A 20481-nucleotide genomic window follows, 5' to 3' on the forward strand; every position below is an offset into this window, starting at 1 on the left:
CAGAGGGCTGAGAACAGCCAAGAACAGAACCGAGGCATCAAAGCCCCAAGGGGCACTGCAGGGCAGGGAGAGGGACACCCCAAGATAGCAACGGAACAGGAGCCCCTTCCCCACGTGGGGACAGGGGACAAAGTGCGCCGAGGGAGGGAGGAAAGGTCAAATCTATGGGGGGGAGAAGGCCTGGTCCCATGCATTTTATTGAACGCCCCTGCAGCTGAGTCACCCGCTGCTCCCCAGTCCCCAAAGCCATGCCTAGAAGCCCCATCCTGACTCAGACCTCAGGTCCAGCGAGCCTGGCACCCAAACTGAGATTGGGCAGACCCTCCAGGGGCAGCTCTGGCCACCCTCATCGCAGGCGAGTCCCTGCACCCCAGGTGCACCCAGGCACAGACCGGAGCACAACTCCAAATCCCTTAGGGTAGCCCCCTCAGGCCAGAAACCCAATCCCCAGGACCCCACCCTGCTCCATTCACCGGTCGAAGCAGGCCCCACCCCATCCTTGCTGGGCGGTCCACAGCGGCACCGGGCTAGCGCCCAGAGCGGGTGACTTTGAGCAGGAGGTGGGCAGAGTGCTGCCTGGCTGCCTGCCCTTTGGCAGTCCTGTGCCCCAGCTGAGGGCACTAAGGCCCAGCCCCACCTCAGTCCTGGGCAGGAGCCTCTCCAAGACCCGCCCCAGGGCACCAGCCCTGCACCAGCAGCGGTGGTTTCTGTGTTGACAGTCTCTGTCCTTGGCAGCAGGGGAGAGGCCTTCCTCCTGTACTGCTCGTGGCCCTGGTCTGGAGCCCCCGCCCCCAAACTCCTCTTCACCCACCTGCCCAAGCCAGGGCTCCAGGATGCAAGAGCCACTGAACCCTGGCCCCACCCCCAGGGAAACGGGCAGGGTTTTCAATGCAGAAGACACGGGGGGGGGGGGGGGGAGAGAACTCTGCTCTCCCACTGTGGGCCGGTGCTTCGCTCCGGGACAGGAAGGGGAGGGGACAGGGAAATTCAGAAGTAGGAGGGGGCGGCCCCTCACCCCACCCCGCCTCCAGCCACCAGGCAGGGGCGGTGGCTGCTGGCCGCAGCCCGGGCTTGGCCCAGGTGGTAGCTGCCAGAGGCGCTTACCTTGCACATCCTGCACCCGCCAGCGCCCCCTGCGCCAGTGCCACACGGCGGCCAGGGTAACGACGTGGCCCACGACCACCAGTGAGGGAAACAGGCTGCCCGAGGGCTCCATGGCTCTGGGGCTGCACGGCTGTGGGCAGAGCGGGTGGAGCTGCCCTTCGGAACCGGCTGCGAGAGACCGGGGAGACCCCTCCCTTCCCTGCTTGGAAGACGGCGGTGGGGCGGGGGCTGCTCCTCGGGACCTGGGACCGCCCAGCCTGCAGGACCGCCCTGCCGCACCGTCTGCCCGGCGCCCCGGGGATGAGTCCCGGCCACGGCACCAACTGTGCTCCCGCCCACCTCCTGTCCCTCCTCCCTCCCGGCCACTCGGAGCTCCCCTCCCACCTCCCGTGGCGCCCAGCTCAGCTGTCCCTACAGAGCTAGCACGCTCAAGGTTAGCGGGAGCCTTAACCCCTGCTTACCCACGGCCACACCCGCCGGGAGGAGGGGCCTGTGGTGACGCGCGGCCCGGGCAGCCTCGGCAAAGCCCCCCCCATGCCTCCCCAGGAGGGGGACTGCAGTGTCCCAGCACCCCACTCTGCCTCCAAGAAGCCCTCTGGCGACGGCTGCCAGGTGCCCAGTGCGGGGGAGGGACTGCCAGCGCCCCAGCCCCCACTGGCCCCCCAGGCTTGCAGCTGACCCAACCACCCCCAACGACAAGCACCCCACAGAGCCCCAACACCCCCATGTGGGACAGCGAACGGGGTCGAAGGGAGGGCTGGGGCGATGGCCTGGGAGGGCAGGGTGTGTGCAGGGAAGTAAGGACAGAGCCTCCGGCCCACCGCCCCCCGGACCCCCTGTGGGCTCTCACAGAGCTTCCGAAGACTGCGCCACCTACCCGGCAGGATCTTCATTAGGGACAGCAGCGGAGCCCGGGGGCAGACAGGGAGTGGGAGCAGGCTCGGAGAGGGTCACAGAGCCTGCGGAGGTGGCCGCGAGCCCCGTGGAGGCGGCGGTGGCGGGAGGGCACGGCTGGCCGAGCCGCTGTGGGCAGCAGAGCCTGTGTCCATGGGGGAGGGGAGGGCTGGGCAGGGGGCGGGGGGGATATAAATATCTGAGGAGGGCAAGTGAGGCCCGTCACTTGTCCAGACTTAGAACATGACGTGCAGAGCGAGGGCACTGGGGCCCAGTCTGGCTGGGCGGCGCCACCGGACACTCACCCCCAGGCCCCTGCCCGTGATTCTAATAATAAGAAGCCACCTGGCGTCAGAGTCCACCTCGGAACCAGGCCCAGCACTGACACTGAAGCTGGGGGGCTCGTGCCCATGGGAGGAGAGGCAGCCCCGGCCCCGCCCAGCCCTGCCACTCAGGGTGCAGGAAGTAGTGGGGGCACACTCGGGGAAGGCCACAGGGCAGGGTGCTCAGCTCCCCTTCTCCCAGAGGACCCCACACAAGTCACTCAACACAACACCCGGCCCAGGAGAGACAGAGCAGCCTCCCCAAGGTCACACCACCAGCCAGACACCCGGGGTGCCCCAAACCGGGCTGAGCCGCAGGGACGCTTGCCAGCCCTCCAGCACAGGGCCATGCGTCCCTGCCCCAGGCTGCTCCTGATGCCTGCCCTGACCCCACCCCAGAGCCCCCACAGCCTCTGGTCTGCAGAAGGCCTGGGCCTGAGGTCCCTGTCAGCCCGCATGCCCAAGCCATCCTGGAGACCCAGAGCCCAGCGTGGCCGGTAAACAGGACATGGGGGGTCACCATGCTACCCTCTCCTCCCAGGGGCCCTCGGGCCCTGGCCAACAAAGAGTTAAGGCCCAGATGGAAGGATTTATATCCCACTTTGTAGCGTTTCCTGTGTGTGAAGCACCGTTCTATTTCAATCTCAGAGAACCCCACGAAGGAAGTCCTATCCTATTATTGTGTGGTACAGATGAGGAGCCTGAGGAAAGTGAGGGGCTTGCCCTTGGAACCCACGCAGCGTCCAGCACGTGCGGTCACCCTGCAGCAAAGCACAGCAGACCACGCTCGGCCTCTGACCGCTGGGCTACAGGCACCACGGTCCATTTGGGGAGCCCAGGAGCTATGAGGAGAAGGTCGGGGCCGGCCTGCAAGCCTCCCGCATCTCAGAAACTCATTTCTGAAGGAAAATGGCCTGCAGCCGCTGGCTCTCACGGGAGCCTCAGAGCAGCCTCAAGACTCCACAGCCAGCTAGAGAACTGGCTCCTGAAGGCCAGAGGGCCCCTCCAGGGCAGTGGGTAGCCCCCCACCACCCACCTAGACAGGGCCTTTCACCTCCAGATGCCTCCATCCACCCCCACACCAGACACACTCCCCGGCAACTCTGAGAGGGAGACCAGCTCATTCCTGCATCTCTGCATTCTGATGTCCCAGGCAAGGCAGGCACCCCCAGCGGCCCCAGGGCCCCAGCCACAGGCTGCCCGGGAGATCCCAGTCCAGCCCAACTGGAGCCCACATGCCCACAGCGCCCCCCACACACACACACACTGGGGCTCTGCCCTACCTTGGCCCAGCTGAATCAGCTCCTCCATGCTGTACCTGTCCATGGCGGCTGAGCACGGGCCAAGCCATGGAGCAAGCAGGGAGGAAAGGCAGGGACGGCAGGAAGGAGGGAAGGGTGGGAGGCAGAGGGAGGGCTCACTCAGGCCCTGGCCTCCCCACCCAGCTCTGGGAGCTGTGACTCCTCCTCATGGCCACCCCTTAGTCAGTGAGCTGAGCAGGGCTGAAGCCAGCAGAGCCGAAGCCCGGTGGACCAACGGGTCCAACAGCCTAGGTGGTACAGTGGACAGGCCTGCCCGAAATCCCTGAGGCTCAGTGCAGCCCACGGGGCCCGCCAGTCTTTAATGCCTGCCCTGACCAGCCCCCACCACAACAACCCCCCCGCCCTGCCCTTCCCCCAACCCCCCTCAACACCCTCATTCCCCTAGCCCCCAGGGCCAGCCCCTCCCTCCACCACAGACCCCACAACCGGCTCAGTCCCAGCCCCCGTGGTCTCTAGCCTGGGCAAATGCCATATCTGTGTCCCTGCCTCTGCCCTCCTCCATGCTTCTGCCCATGCAGCCGAACAGGACCCAGGAAAGGCAAATCTAATCCTGCCATACCTGCTCTAAAAGCCCGCCAGAGCTCTGCGGCTATCCCAGGGAACATGCACAGACCAGACACAAAGCTCGTGTTGTTGCTAAAACCTGGCCCACCACGTGGCGCTACACAGCCATGAAAAAGAGCAAGGCGGTTCTGTGTGCTGACCCCGGGTTCCCTCGGGACACGAGCGCCACACGGGAAAGTCAAGGTACACTGCGGGGTGGGCCACCCGCTGCGTGGAACGGCTCTGTGCACAGTGCTGGGAGCACTCAGGCGGTACCTTTCCTTTATGAGCATCTCGGGTCATCTGGAGTTCTGAGCTGGGCAAAGCATCACTATTGGAAACGTAGATGAGCTTCATATATAAAAGCCCATGGCCTCGGCTTCCCAGCCCCCATCCTCCCCTCGTCCCTCCCTCTACTGGGCTGTTCTTCGTGGAGCAGGTGCTCCTCAGCAGTCAGGCTCAGCTCAGAGCACCTCCTCAGAGGGGTCCTCCCTGATTGCCCCATTGCTCATCCCTCATCTCAGGCCATCCCCAGATGGCGGGGGCCTCCCTGGCCAGGGGCTTGTCTGGGTCTGGCCGGCATTCAGCTGACCAAGCCTCGGATGCCTTCCCACACAGATGAGCAGACCACCACGGCTCACAGGTGGGGACGGAGGTACAGCACGCACATCTGACTGCCTCCCAGCGTCCGTGGCTCCCTGACCAAGGCTGGATGGGCAGAGGTGACCCGCTGACCGAGTCCATTCTGGTCATCAGTGCACTTGGCCCCACATGCTCCTGCCCTCACCCTTCTAGCAGCAGACTGGAGAGGACAGAGCCGGGGAGGAAGGGGTCTCTCTGAGAAGTCGGTGATTCTAGGTGCAGCCCCAGAGATGAGGATGTGCCCGCGCCACAGCCAGCACCCAGCATGCCCTAGGTGCCCCCCGGTAAGGGTGGCCCTCGGGTCCTGCGCTCAGCCCTTGGGAAGCCCACACCCGCAGGCCTGACTCAGCCCGGAGCTGGAGTTCATTTCCTGTTGGAAACTCTGAGCTGCCGCCTGTGGCTGCCGCTGGGAGGGAACACTGAGTCACCTCCATCAGGGCTGGGGGTGCCCTCCGCTCTGCCCACTGCAGCCACACCCAGTCCCCCATCCTGGCCCCACTACTATGTGCCCGCCCAGCCGCCCAGCCTGGCCACAGACAAGGAAGGAAGGAGAGAAAAGGAAAGAGGAGCTCACGCTCACCACACCCGTGACTCAAGAGAGGGAGCGGGCTGGAGCCCCGGTGGCAAGGGTCGAAGGCCTCGGGGCTGGAACTTGGCCATCGGATGCTAGTCAGTGCTGACCAACACCCGGCCGAGCACTCACCGTCCCCTTGTGGGAGACACTGTCACCCCATCGACAGGAGTTTGAAGAGGCCATGCAACTTGTCCACGGCCACGGGGAGAGCCCAGAGACTATTCCTCTGGCCCACCACCTCACTGATCCTCCCAGATCCCATGGCACAGCCCTAGTGGGTCCAACCCAGACCACACAGGAACTTGAACAGGGTCCCCTATTCACCTGGCAGACTCTTTCCCACCCTGCCGGCCTCACGGCAGGCCCCCTTCCCAGACCCTTAGAGACCAGGTTCCTCCCCAGGTGACAAGACACAAAGATGGGAACAGCAGCCAAGCTCGACCTCTGCTGGGGCACCAGGGCCACCCCAAGTCAGCACCAAGACCAGTGAGCTCTGAAAGCACACGTGTGAGCCTCAAGCTATATGGGACACGAGTCACCTGCCCACCTGAGTCCTGCCAGCGCAGCTGCTTAGGGACAGAGGGATGCCACAGAGGAAGGACACTGCGAAGGGTCACCTGGCAATCCCTGGGACCACAGGACCTGTTCCACAACTCTGGGACCCACCTTCCACCATCTGCGCAGACCCAGGCCTGGGCCCAGCGCCCACCACACCCTGGCCTCTGGTCTGCTGGCAACGCTCCTGCCTGGGGTCTGCTCTTCTCCCCCCAACCCAGGGCTGCCCCCGGGGCCATCACCAACCCCACGCCGGCCACGCTCCCAGTCACAATACCACATCAGAACACCATATGAGCCCCAAAACCATGGGGGTAGATGTCACCGCACTGGACAGACCCGAGGCTCGGCAAGGTCAGGCAGTCTGCCTGGGCCACACTCCTAGAGAGCGGTACACCCGCCCCCACCCCGTCCCATTCTGGCTCCTCCCCTGCACACTGCCGCCTCACGCAGAGAGGGCCTAGGGGCAGCCAGGCCACAGGGACACACCGAGAAGGCCCAGGCCAAAGGCAGTGCCGGGAGAGCGACTAGCTGGTGTGGGGCAGGGCTGTTCTCACAGCTGGTCCTGCCAGTCCAGGCGCCGCAAGCCCCACCCCTAGCCCCAGGGGGAGCCTGGGGATGGCCTGGCAGCGGCCCATGGGCTCCTCCTCGGCCTACCCAGCCCAAGGTCCTCAAGCCAGGAGGAGGAGCCACGTGGGTCCACCAGCAGGGCAGCCGACACCCTCAGGCAGACAGAGCACCACCTGCCGGTGTGAGCGACGTTCCCACGACCCCAGCCCACCAGGCCTGGGCCCAGGCACCCCATTCCCATCCCCCATGGCTGGGGCCAGGATGCAGCTGACCTGTGGCTGGGGCCGGCTCCGGGCCAGGCCTCACCAGGTTCCCTGGGGCGGTGGCGGGCACCACAGGGGGCTCGGCTGCCCCCTCCTCAGGCTCCTTCCGACGGTAGACCCGCCGCTCCTCACGGGCAGGGTCCTCGGCTGGCAGCGACCCCCACTTTGGCGGGCAGCCCAGGGGGCCCTGCACAGACTGCACATGGGGGGTGCGCCGCGCGGGCATCACCATGGCGACAGGGCGGCGCACGCGCTGCAGAGAGGCGGGCACGATCTCCGGCGGCAGGTGCAGGTACTGGCGCAGGTGGGCAATGCCCTCATTGGTGAGGTACCAGTAAAAGTGGCGCCAGGCGAAGGTCTCTCGCACCAGGCCCCGGGCCCGCAGGGAGGCCATGGCGCGCATGACCTGCAGGTTGCTGACGCCAGCGACGTGAGGGTGCAGGCTGCGGGGCCGCCGGTCCTTCTTTGCCACCATCACGCCTTCACGGAAGAGCACCTCATAAATGGCCCGCAGCTGGTCCAGCGGCATGAGCATACCCGCCACCATGGCTGCCAGAGCCCGAGAGGCGCGGGGACGGGCGGGGCACGGGGCGAGACACGGGCGGGCAGGCCACCACACTGAGCTCCAGGGCACGGGGGCCGGGGCTTGGGGCTCTTGCGCCTGGCTCCCTGGCTCAGTGAGTCTCCGGCCAGCACTGCCGCCTGCCCGCCGGCTGCGCGAGCCTCCCGCCGGCCCGCCCTCCCTCCGGGACGCCCAGGCCGGCCCCCTCTGACTCAGCAGCACGGGCGGCCCCTCCCACCCACAGCCGCCGGGGGCCCTCGCAGAGTGGGGGGCACCTTGCCGCGGCAGCCACCCCAACAGCCCCCGTCCCTTCCCAGGCCCCACAGCTCTGACGTCAGAAATTACATCAGTTTCTAAACACTTCCTTCACGGTTCCTAAGTGGAGGCGGAGGGAGTCCGGTGGCAGCCATGGAGCAAGAATCTGAAGAGGTGGCAGCGTGGATCGTGGATCGAAGGGAAGCAGGGAGCAGAGAGGACAGGAGGGGTCCTCAGGCTGGGGACTCAACCCAGGGTTGTGGTCTCAGGGTTTTGTGTAATTATAAGGATCTGAAAGCGGGGGCTGGGCTGTCTGGGCCTGGGGGGGGCACTTGAGGTCTGAGGGGAGAGCTGCGGTGTGGGGAGGGGGGCAGAATCTGGGCGGGAAGTGGGGTCTTGGGGAGCAGAGGCCTGAGGGGGATGGTAGTAGAGCTGCGGCAAAACATGGACAGGCAGGCGTGGGACGCCACTGGCTGCTGTCCCCAAACAGGCAAAGGGACAGAGCCCCCACCTCCACATGCCAGGCCCAGGACCGCAGCCGCCCCATTTAACACTTCCCTTGCCCACCCAGATCAAGGGGGACGCAGGAACACAGAGTCTGCTGGGACCCCAAAACACTCTGAGCAGGGAACAGAGTAGGGGGCTCTGGGCAGGCCTTCGTCCCCCCCAACCCCCAGGCCAGCTGTTGGAAGCCAGAAACTCTCAGCTGCCGCAGAAAATCGGTCACCAAGTCCCGGCCACCCCAGGCAGGCCTGGTGTCCCGACTGCCGCAGACACCCTGCCCTGGGTGGCCGGAGTGTCCGCCTGTGGACAAGCCAGGCAGATGCAGGGGAGAGGAGCAGCACATCAGAAGAGGGTCAGGGGCCCAAGTGAAAGGGGGACCAGCAGCGGGGTCCACAAGCTGCTGCGGGTTCCACGTGAGGGCCCTGGGGCCTGGCAGGGCCACACCCATCAGTCACTTCCAGGCTCCCACCGCCGAGGCTCTAAGCATGGACATCCTGTGCCTCCCCCTATCGCACCCCATACTCCACCGACCCGCACCCAGATCCGCGCTCCCCCCCTTCGCCCATGCCGACACACCCATTCCCACCAAGCGCAGCTAGCCCGGGAACTGAGTATAAATAGGGCAAATAGGGCGGGGGTGGGGGATCCCGAGGTGGGAGGCGCCCGCGGGCAGGCGGCCAACTGGCAGCGGGTGGGGGCGGGTTTATGGGGCCGTTGCCATGGCACCGCAGAGCCGGCTCCAAACAGCGCCCCCAACACACACACACTCACGCCGTCGTACACGCGCGCGCGCGCACACAAACTCATTAGACACACACACGCGTGCGCCAGGGCGGGCGGACACTGGCGGACACTGGCGGACGCGGCGGTGGAAACTGAAGGTACAGCCAACTGTCCCCACGGCCCCGCCCGCCAGCTCCCTGCCGCGCCCTCCCTCCGCCCCCCGCCAGTCCCCGGCAGCCTGGCGGGCAGGAAGCGGGCCAGCCCGCTAGGAGACCGGCTCCGGGAGGACGCGCCGCTAGCGCGGGAGTGGACAGCGTCCACGCCCCTTGAGCCCAGTAGCGCCTGCGGACCCTCCCCGCCACCCGGGCTGTGGCTTCGGGAACCAGCACCAGCTGTGGTTCAGGACAGCACTCAGACAGTGGCCGGGCCCAGCCCTGTGTCCAGAGAACGCCCACTCTCCTGCTCTGTTCCTCAGCCCTCCCCCACAGGCCTCCTGCGCTCCCCCTGCCCACCCTACAGCCCCTCACTCACCTCCTGCTCTCCCTCCATGCCTACCCCATTCATCCAGGCCATCTTTCTGGCATGATTTCCCGACCTACTGCCCCCAAATCCCCAAGCCGCCCCCCAAACCAACCGATGCCCCCCTCCCAAAATGATTCCAAGCCACCCCCAAGCTCTCCCAAACACTTGGACCTAAGGTCTCTTCTCCTGCACAGACCTGCACTAGCGATGGCAGCAACGCGGGGAACCGCAGAAAGGGGGCGGGGCATGGTAGGGAATCCCCCCACCCCCACCAGCCCAGGCGCCCTCAGTGGATGAGGGGAGGGGCAGGTAGGAGCCCGGAGCAAGCTGTTCCTGGCAGCTTCGTCTGCTCCTGCACACCTCCCCCTGTCCCTCTCTGCGCCAGGGTGGGGGCGCCCCCGCCCCAAAGTCCCAGGGCTGGAAGGATGCCCTTTTCTGCCCCGCCCCCACCCTGCAGAACCGCAGCCGAAGTCGCTGATTCGGCACCGGGAGGGCCAGGGTGGGCGGGCCGGTTGGGGGGGGGGGCGCAGGGCGGCCTCCTCCCCTCACACTCCAGGGCCCTCCCGGGCCCTCCAGGTTTCCAGGGCAACCAGTCGGAGCCCTCGGGCAGCCCCCAGCCCCCCCACCCCAGAACAAAGAGCCGCAGTGTGGACTTGCCCGGGGCCAGCCCGCCAGGCGCCTCCCCACAGTGATACCCACTGCCCTGGCCGGTCCCTTCGGGCGCCGAGCTGCGGGGCTGCAAAGCGGCAGGGAGGCTGGCAGGGCCGCAGGCGGGGCGGGGGCTCCGCAGAGGCCGGGAGGAAAAGGGGCGGACCCGCCGCAAAAGCCAGCTCTCACCTCCGACCCGCCTCCGCCGCTGCAGCAGCCCGCCCCGCCCCCCGACACTCACTGCAGGGCTGCAAGGCTGCAAGGCTGCAGGGCTGCGGCAAGAGTAGCCCCCGGCCAGCCCAGGGCAGCCCCCGGCCAGGTGGAGACCTGGCGGTGCATGGGCCTGGGGTCTCCCGCGGCTCCAGCTCCCCATCCCCAAGGCTACTCCCGGGACGGCAGACCTTGACCGCAGCCCTCCGCAGGGCTGCACCCAGATAGAGGTCACTGCCAGGTCCTCGCACCCTGGCTTGGGCCCCGTCCCCGGCCCGCACCTTTGAGGGAGCTGATCTCCTGCTGGATAGCTCGCGAAGGGTCCATGTCTCCACCGGGACTGAGGGCGGCGGCGCCGCCACGCAGAGTCCAGGCCCGCAACTCACTGCGCGGGCCAGAGCCGCAGCCTGGGGGAGGAGTCGGGAGGCCTGGGGCGGGGCTTGCCGGCTCGGGGCGGGGCTTGGGCTGACCAATGCGCAAGGCAAGGCCGCCGAGGCGCGAGCTCCCACCGCGCCCCGCCCCCACCCTCCAGCCTCCACCTCGTGACGCTGGACCCCGCGAACTCCAGCTAGACTGCCGGATCCAGGTGCGCTCCGACGGCCCACAGTCCCTGGGCCTTGGCCTCTGCCACCCTCAGAGTGACCTCGGGTCGTTCGTGCACGTGGCTTCCCGGACCTCGAAGCCACGGCCACTCGCTCCTTGCAGTAGGTACCCACTGGTCTGCGCCACCTGGCGACCTCCTCAGCCAGCACCCTGGTTGTGGAGGGTAGGCGGATCCCACCAGGGCAAGGGCGGGAGGCCTGCTCGCAGTGGTACCCCGGTGCCCTGGACCTGCCCCTTGATCACCACTACTCAGGTCCCCACCTCCCCTGCCCCAGCGGTTCTGCCCCTGCCCACACTCCACCCTCTTCCCTGGGTGGCCGGCCGCTCCTCTGGGCCACCTCACCCACTCCTATGACTCAAGACGCTCTCCGTACTCTGACTCCTAGGATGTCATGTCCCGCAGGACTCCAAACTGCACCCCAGCCTCAGCCGCTCCCACTCAGCAAATTCCAGTCATGCTTGTCTTGGGATGCTTTTATCTTCCCAGCTCAGTGGGTACATCTCTACCCACGACGCAGTGGTGCAGGCCACCCCTCTTCGTGGCCAACCCCACGGGCCCTGGCAGCTCCACCTTCCAGTTTGCCCACTCATCAGCATCTCCACCAACTGCTACCTCCGGTGCAGGCCCCAGCACATCGCCTTGCAGGGTCCCCACCAGCAGCTCGAATGCTGAGCGCTCAGTCTCCTGACCGTCACCACCTGCCCCTGGGGCGAATGTTGGCACTGGCGGGGTGGGCACAGGGTGCGGCCCATCTCACTCACTGCACCACGGGAAGCCATCAGTTACTGCAGGAGCCTTGCTCACACCTAGAGTGTCCACCCCAGGACTGCGCCCTGCCTTTCCACCCTGGCCCTCTGTGCTGGGCTGTGGGGGGGAGAGACAGCCTCCACAAGATGTGGCCAGCCTGCCTCAGTCTCCTTCCAGGCCAGGCCACCCACCCTTACAGCCTGCACACCCACTTTAGGGGTCAACCATTCAGAGGAGTGTCCCTTACCTGGTCCCCGCCAGCTGGGCTGCCCACCTGTAAGTGGTCATTGCAGCCACGGCAACCGGGGCCGCTCTCAGCAAAGTGGCAGCAGCTGGAAGGCCCGGTGAGGCGGTGTTCTTAGCCTGCCCTGCCGAATCTGCCCCCAAAAGCAGCCACGTGGTGTGGCCTCAGAAGTGGGCAGCAGCCACGCGGACCCTGACAAGGCTCCACGGGACACGCTGAGCCCTTTCCTTGGTCCCTTATCAGAGCAGGCTTCCCAGAGGAAGGGGCAGTGACATGGGGACCAAAGGACAGGCTGCAGCTAGCAAGCAAAGGAAGATGACCACCCGTGCAAAGGCCCAGAGGTAAGAGAGGAGAGTCCGGCCAGCCCCAGAGAATGTGAAGACCACTGAAGCAGGCGAGGAGGGACTTCACTGGGGGTTCACCAAGCTAGGGAGGTCCCTCAAAATACCTTGGACAAAAGCCTGGAAGCAGGAGATATGGACAGTGAGGAGGAAAGGAAGCGGGTTCTCCAGATCCAGTGCGTGAGACTGAAGGCTCCGGCCCACCCTACATCCTCAGCTTTTACCGGCCTCACTGCCCACGAGGCCTCATATGCAGGTCCTTAGGAGGGCAGATGGTCTGACCCGGCAGCATGGCTCTCTCATGCCTGCTAGAGCCTTATCAGGTCACCCAGGCCTGGGACTCAGACCTTGGATGATGCCAAACCATCTTGAAGCTTTCTGCAAATTCCAGGAGCCAGCTCATGCCCTCAGGGTCCCTGGAACCTGAGCTTAGCCTTAGCACCACAACCAGGCCCTCCCTCCTTCCCAGACCCTCTGAGACAAAGCCCTCCTCACAAGTCCCGTGAGACCCTGGTAGGCTTGGCTATGGGCCACCCCCAAGGAGAGGTCCCTGCCCCTGTCCCCACACACCCTCATCTGTCATTCAGAAAGTCCCACTGCCCCCAAGACCCTACCTGCCCTCAGCATGGCACTCCTCCCGATGGTCCCCCCCCCCCGAGCTTCAAAGCCGTCCCCCACCCCCATGGCAGCCTGCGCTGCTGGGGCTCCCAGCAGGTGACCCAGGTGGTCTCATGCAGGGGGCATGTGTAACAGCTGTAGCTGTGTGAGCAGACACCTTCCACCTAGGTGGGCAATCACCCAGGGAAGACCTGACCCGGTGCGACCCAAAGACTGAGCCCGCAGTGGGAGCACGGGGGCCATCTCGCCCCACAGCCACAGCCCAGGGTGCCCCTCCACCTTGGGAAGCTGCTGGGCTGGGGCAGGAGGAGAACCTTCTGCCTGGGAGGCCACCCCTTGCTGGATGATGACGGCAGGAACTCGGCCCGACCAGCCACTCTGGGCGGCTCCTGGGAGGTCTAGGCTCACTACGCCGGCAGGTCGGGCACCTGCCAGGGCTCCTGCGGATCCTGGGCAAGGCCTGGGCGGCACCGAGGTCACCTCTTCAGGCCCCATCCAGCTGTCTCCATGCAGCCCCCTTCAAGAATAGCCCTGTTACCAAGCACCTGCCAGAGGCTTTGGTGGGGGATCCTGGGTCTGGGCCCCACATCCCGTGCTCCGTCATTCTGCCCCCAAATATCTTTCAAACCCATCCTCATCTGCACGCCCACCGCTGCGCCACTTCCCTTCTCAGCAGGCTGGTCCTGGCAGCCCCCAGAACATGGCCATGCACACACCAGGTCCCACCACAGCCCTGCTGGCACCTCCCGCCCTGGGCTGCCCTGCCCCCTGCAGCATAGTGGACCCTGTCTCCGGGCCAGTGGAGTGTCCCACCACACACACCCCTCTGCCAGTCCCTCCCAGCAGGGACACTCAGCTGGATGGCCCCGGCGGCTGCCTCAGCATCGCCAAACCCCAGACCTGGACACGCGGGCCTGGCCGTGGGGCAAAAAGGGAATGATCTCTCATGGTGCCAGGAGGAGGTACTCCCAGGACCTCTGTTAATATAGTTTTGCCTCATTAATAGATTAAAGAAGAAAACCTGTATATGGATCTCAAAAATGCTGACAACTCATTTGATAAAACCCAGAAGCAGTTCTGATTTTTTTTTAAAAAGTGGCCCAGTAAACCAGGAAAGGTGCACACTGTTTACAAAAGACCAGGCAGGCTCGTCGGGGCTGTCCTCCCAGGCCCCCTCCTGGTCCCACAGGACATTATACAGTGGGACAGGGAGTGTTGCAAGGAGCAAGCCAACGCGCCACGCTGCAGGGCCCTCGGGGCAGTGGTTAGGGACACCTCCTAAACCCACTGTCTCCCCCTCGGCTTCCGTGAGGTTGGTCCAGGGCAACCTGGACCCTGTGAGGGCAAAGGAGGCCCTGCAGGAGAAGCCCAGGACAGAGAGCGCTCACACGTGCTGCCATTTCCTCCTCTCAGCACCAAGACAGACTCCGCGGACCACCTATCAGAACCCATGAAAGAGCTCGCTAAAGCGGCTGGCTTGAGCCAAACCTCTAAAAGACAAGGGGTTTCTTATAGGCCAGCAATAAGGACTAGAAAAACATAAGGGGAGGGACGCCTGGGTGGCTCAGTCAGTGAAGCGTCTGCCTTCGGCTCAGGTCACGGTCCCAGGGTTCTGGGATCGAGTCCCACATCGGGCTCCCTGCTCGGCGGGAAGCCTGCTTCTCCCTCTGCCTCTGCCTGCTGCTCACCCTGCTTGTGCTTTCTCTCTCTCTCCTTAATAAATAAAATCTTTAAAAAAAAAAAAAAAAGGAAAGAAAGAAAAACATAAGGGGAAAAAAACCCTTCATTTGCAATGGTAGATATAGATAAATAAAAATCCGTCAGAACTCGAGGGCAGAAAGCCCCCCATGCATAAAGAAAGACCGGGGGACTCATGCTCCCCAGTGCAGAGGTCCAACGCCCCCCAAGCTAAGCCCTGCAATTCTGATTGGCCCTCCCACTGACCCCATTGGGCTCCTCTGTTAACACGGCCTCACGTACTCACGTATATGATGTTCTAGACCAGCAAGGTTCTATCGGCCATTTGAACGGTAACATGGGCGCTGGGCAGGTGTTGGGAGTGAGGCGCAACTGCGATACCTAGCAAACACCTCAGAGACTCTAAATATCGTGTTTGAATGGGACACGTCCCCCCGACTCAAACACGGAACACTGGCTGGAAAGGCTCCTTCCCACCCACACGGTGTGGGAGTCGCTGGGGCTGGCTTCCTGTTGATTCCTCTGCAACTTCTTTATGGAAAATCAAGCAAATACAAACACGATTCTTGCTTTTCCTCCTTTTGACGCAAAAAGTGACACCTCACACGCACCATCCGACCCTTGCTTTGCCATCAGCCCCCAGCACAGAGACGTCCCCCGGCTGCAGGCGGAGCCCTCGGCTCTCCCCCAGGAGCCCTGTCGCCACAAGGACCCCCAGGAGCGTGGTCCCCTTGGGCGCCCATCTGATAGGCACCGTCACTGGCCTGGTTCCCACAGCTTCCCCAACACAATCCAGAAATCCAAGTGTTGGGATTTTTGCCAATCTGATACATAAAAAATGGTATCTTGGTGTAGATAAGGCTTATGTTTTACACACGATTTGATCCAGAAATTCTATTTCGAACAGTAGTCATAGATACACCCAACCATCCAGCTACAAAACTGCTCCTTGCAGCTGCTCTAATATCAAATAAATAAGTAAATAACCTTAATGTTGTATGAGAGCAGATTAGTTTAAACACAATATGGTTGGTGCCTGATTGTCTCAGTCAGTAGAGAGAGCAACTCTTGATCTCAGGGATGTGAGTTCGAGCCCCACATTGGGGGTAGACTTCACTTAATAAAAAAAATTTTTTTTACATATGATATAGTTACGCTACAAAGGAATATGATATTATGTTACATTGTAAGTAAATGTTATAGAAAGATGTCCATGTTGTAATATTAAGTAAAAAGAAGTTACATGTGTCTAAAATACTCTATAATGTCAAATTATAAAATTATAAATAAATTGTACTACCAAATACTATGCACATTTTTTAAAACCAATGAGACAGAAAAGAACAGAGCCACAGAGGAGAAGCCATGTGAAGACAGGGGATGCAGCCACAAACCAGGGAACGCCAATAGCCACCAGAAGCTAGAAGAGATGGGGGAGGTTCTCTTCTAGAGCCTTCCCAGAAAGCATGGCCCTGCCAGCACCTCGATTTTGGACTTCTGGCCTCCAGAGCGGAGAGAGTGCATCTCTGTGTGTTAGACCACCTGTGTGTGGCAAGTGTTACGGCAGACGCAGGACACTAGTCAACCTTTTGTTCCTGGGGTGGGTGATCAATGCCTGAGCATGTGCTGTGGCCCCGGAACTGGGCCGTGGACAGAGGCTGGGGGACTCCAAGGAGCATGGCAGAAAAAGCTTGGACTGCCATGGACAGACTGTTGGCAGAAACATGGATGCTAAGCGTGTTGCTGGTAAGGATTCAGAAGGAAGTGAGGAACACATTCCTGGAAATCAGAGGAAAGGCGATCCTTATCAAATAGTGGCAAAAAACATGGCTGAACCATGTTCCGCTGTTGGGTGGAAAGCAGAACTTGTGAGCGATCTTTAGCTGTGGAGATTTCAGGTGAAGTGTGGGAGGCGTGACCTGCCTTCCTCTTGCCGCTCACAGGGAAGTTCAGGAGGACAGACGTCCGTCGAGGAAGGGATGGTTAGCACTGGGGACCCAGGAGAGTCACGACCTGTTCAGATCTCAGAATATGCTAATGTTGGGAAAGCATGCCCTGGAGAGACAGCCAAGGGTGACTGGACAGCCTTCTGCTGAGGAGATTAGCTGTCTGGCCCATAGGTCCACTCAGCCGTCTCAGCAGGAGCTAGGAATGGAGTGGGGTCATCCAGAAAAGATCTGGGAGACCCTCTTGTCTAAGGACATGGGTCCCCATGACCAACACGGGAGACCCACGAGGTGTATGCGAACGTCATACCCACAGAGACACCACCAGCTTGGAGGACGGGACAGAGACAGGACACAACGAGGAAAGGCAGTTAGGATTCTGGGATTCTTCAGGCAGGAAAAGGGCTGACAGCGCTACTCAGCTTCAATCCTGTGCTGCCCTTCAAGGAAAAGGAGACAGGACTCCACGAGCAGAGCCTTGGGCCCAGAGCGGGAGCCAGAGAGCAGAGCATCCAGCCACAGAAGAGGAAGGAATTTGCCCTGCAGGTTTCAAACTGGCTCGGACTGTGAGCCCGTGCTCACTTTCTATTTCCCCCTTTTGCAATGAGGATGTCTACTCTGCCTGCCCCACCATTGTATTCCGGAAGCCTAAGACTAGCTTACTAGATTCACAAGTCCACCGGCAGACAGGAATTCTGTCCCCGGGTGGACCGTATCCAGAGCCTCTCCTAGTCCAGACTGAGACACTTTGGACAAGACGTGGGGCTTTTGAGCTGCTGAAATTTAAGTGAGGTTTTGAACTTGAGTCGATGCTGTAATGGGCTGATGCTCTGGGGGATGGTGAGAAGGGGTGAATGTATTCTGCATGTGACACACATGAATTTTAGGGGGCCAGAGGGCACACAACAGTGGCTTGAATGGTGGTCCCCAAAATACATGTCCACCTCCAAATCCCTAGAGCCCACGAATGTTATCTTATTTGGAAAAAGGGTCTTTGCAGTTATAATTAAGAGTCTTCAGAAAAGATCATCCTGGATTACTCGGGGAGGCCCTAAATCCAGTGACAAGGATCCTTACAAGAGAAAGGAGAAGACACAGGGAGAAGGCCGTGTTGAAGACAGAGCTGCAGTCACACCCAGGGAAGGCTGACGGCCCCCGGGAGCTGGGACAGGTAGGAGCAGCCCTACAGCCTCTGAGGGAGTGTGGCCCTGCTGACACCTTGATTTTGGACTTCTGGCCTCCAAAACAGTGAGAGAGTAAAGTTCTGTTGTTTCAGGCCACCAGGCCGAGGCAACTTGTTATAGCTGCTGCAGGAACCTAGGAGAAGGGCGTTCTTGGGGGCTAGCTGTACTCCACGGCCAGGCATGAGTTGTCGTAGTAATAACCACAGTGAAGCTCCGTCATGTCCCTCAAGGCTAACTCTGGTCCTATAAGCTTTCCCGAAGCCATCCACTTAACAAGAAAGGAGAAAAAAGGATACGTTTCAAAAGTTCAAAATACACATTCATTTGAAAAACAAAAACAAAGAACAGAATAAAGACTCTAAGAGCCCCACACGACAGACACCTGCTGTGGACACTTCTCTCGGGCTTCCTACCGGCGGCCTCACACCTGCCCCCTGCGGGGCCATACTTCCAGCCCTGCACCATGTGCGCCAACGGGCGTCCTAGAGGGCCGACGCCCCCCCCCCCCCCCCGCTGTCCCAGGCACCAGCGCCCCCACCAGCCCGCACGACCCAGACTCCAGACCAGCTACACCAGACGTCCTTCTAGGGCATTCATTTCCTGCAGAATTGGTCCCTGCCAAGAGCCGACCACCCAGCTGGGACAACTCTGCAGCTAAAGCAGGCCCCAAGCTCCCCCAGAGGAGAGGGCCAGCCCTACAGGCTCCTGTCCCACGTCTTCTGAGTGGGCACCTTCTTCCCATCACCTGAGAACGAGTTCCGGACCTCCCCTCCACCCGGTCCACCAGCAACCTGGGCCCCCACCAGATAACCCAGTGCCTGCCCCTCTTGGGTCCCCAGCCTCACCACCCACAACCCCACCAAACACCCACCACACTGGCTGCCCCGCCCCCGTGTCTCCCTGTCCATGGTGGGCCTACAACTGGCCCCCACTTGCATCAATGCTCTCCAGCCTCCTTGAATCCCTTCTGAAGGCACCCAGATCCTGCCCCCTACTGCTAGCTCCCCTCAGGCTTTGTGGGGAAACCGAGGCTGGGGGCACCATCACCCACACCTTCCCACACCCTAAGGCCTGACGGCCCCAAGCCCTGCTCATTCCACAACACCCTCAGTGGCAAGGGGTGATCACATTCAGCCCCCAACATGGGCAGATGGGTAAAGGAGAGAGATCACCCAGCACTCAGCAATGCCCATACCCTCGATGGCCACGGATGCCCTCTGGGCCAAGGCCTTCCTGCCCCAGGGACCTTGGCCAGTGTTCTGCCTGCGTGCCACCGCTCTGTCCTGGAAGGTGTCCTCCCTCCCACACTTTTGGACACCTTCCAGCCTTGCACCCCTCTTCTTACCCCTACATCGCCCTTGGCACCTCCAATCTGACTACACCTTCAAACAGGTCTCACCAAGGTCCCCAGTGTCCCTTATCACCAAGTGCTGGGCACTCTTTGGGCCTCGTCCTGCTCGAGACTCCTCGCCCAGGTAGCCCTCCCCTGGTTCGTCACCCCTTCCCATTCACTGGGCTGCCAGGACCCCGTGATATGGCTCTGCCCCTGCTTCCCCAGCTGCCCCAAGGCTCAGAGCGTGGGCCTCTTCTCTTCCTCGTGAGGGCCCCAAAGCACTGCCCCAGACTGGCCTCCCTCAGCTCATCCAGCCTTTTCCAGCATCTCGGAGTCTCCGTAGGCTTGCTCATCTCCAACACCTACGCCCAAAAGCAAACTCCCATTCTTCTGCCTTCCCTGTTGCAGAAATGCTGCTCCATTCCCAAGCTGCTCTGCATCTCCTCGGCTCCCACCGTGCCTTCTGCCACCACTGGGTCTCTCCTCAGCAACTGCTCTGGGGGCACCCAGGAGTCTTCATGCCAGACCAGGATTCCCACTGGCTCGGGGTCCACTTCTCCCTCCCATCCATCCATTCATTCTTAAGCCATGCTTGTCTTATAACAGAGGTGCAGCAGGACATGGACCCTGCCCTCAGGAAGCTGAGTTTCATGGGAAAGGAGATAGTCAAAATCCTCCTTGTCACCCACTAACCCAAGGCCAGACCCTGAGCACAACACCCCAAGTCTCCCACACACTTCAGCCCCGAACAAATTCCAGATAAAGAGGAAGATGTTAGAACACAAACACACCAGAACTTGAAAACACTCTCAGCAACTGTTTTTATAAAAGAGGAGAATCCTGAACAGGACATAAAATTCAGACATCATAAAATAAAAGACTGGGAAATTTTTTAAGTTGATATGGCTAAAGACACCGCAGACAGAACTAAATGACAATCAGCCAAAACTGACGCATGGTGTGAGAAGTCAAGACAGCAACTGGGGACACAGGACCTTTTAAGAGGCTAAGAAGCTATTTTCATGATCTCAGTGCTGATCACAAGGAAACTGAAATTTAAGTAAGCCACGTGTGTATAATTTGTAGGCTTTTCTGGAGGATCATTTTATTTTGATAAAAGTTTACTTACCAAAGGTAACAAACTGGGAGAAAAATTTGAAACATATATAACAAACAAGGAAGTTAATCTTCATAATATGTAAAAAGGTCTTTTTTTTTTAAAGGCTTTTTGAAAAAATTGATTGATTGATTGATTGATTTTAGAGAAAGAGAGGGATCAAGCAGGGAGGGGGCAGAGGAAGAGGGAGGAGCAGAGAAGCAGACACCCCACTGAGCACAGAGCTGGATACGGGGCTCAATCCCAGGACCCTGAGATCATGACCCGAGCCGAAACCAAGAGTCCAAGAGTCGGAGGCTTAACCAACTGCACGGTCCAGGCACCCCTGGAAAGAGCTCTTATAATTCAAAGAGAAACACATCTTCCAGAAAAATGAACGTTTTTTTTTTTTCCAACCCTGATCCTTACCTGCCTCCCTCCTAGATCTGAACAACG

At 61.4% G+C, this 20481-nt stretch overlaps 1 protein-coding gene across 11 annotated transcripts in view; it reads right to left on the reverse strand.

Moving 5' to 3' along the window:
* Window positions 1-20481, reverse strand: part of PLEC (plectin) — a 53066-nt gene that overhangs the window by 25423 nt on the left and 7162 nt on the right. For 2 of the 11 annotated variants that reach the window (XM_035012116.1, XM_035012115.1), the window contains exon 1: window positions 6800-7448. The exons of 4 other annotated variants lie outside the window; for them this stretch is intronic. In XM_035012116.1, the coding sequence (XP_034868007.1) occupies window positions 6800-7337 (538 nt within the window). In that variant the 5' untranslated portion in view covers window positions 7338-7448. Of the gene's footprint in view, window positions 1-1104; window positions 1232-1981; window positions 2144-3604; window positions 3663-6799; window positions 7449-20481 lie in introns of those variants that run through there. 5 more of the 11 variants (XM_035012128.1, XM_035012127.1, XM_035012124.1 and 2 more) reach the window with 3 other exon arrangements.

Source organism: Mirounga leonina, unplaced genomic scaffold, assembly GCF_011800145.1.
Source record: "Mirounga leonina isolate KUSES-001 unplaced genomic scaffold, KU_Mleo_1.0 Mir_165, whole genome shotgun sequence".
NCBI lineage: Eukaryota > Metazoa > Chordata > Mammalia > Carnivora > Phocidae > Mirounga > Mirounga leonina.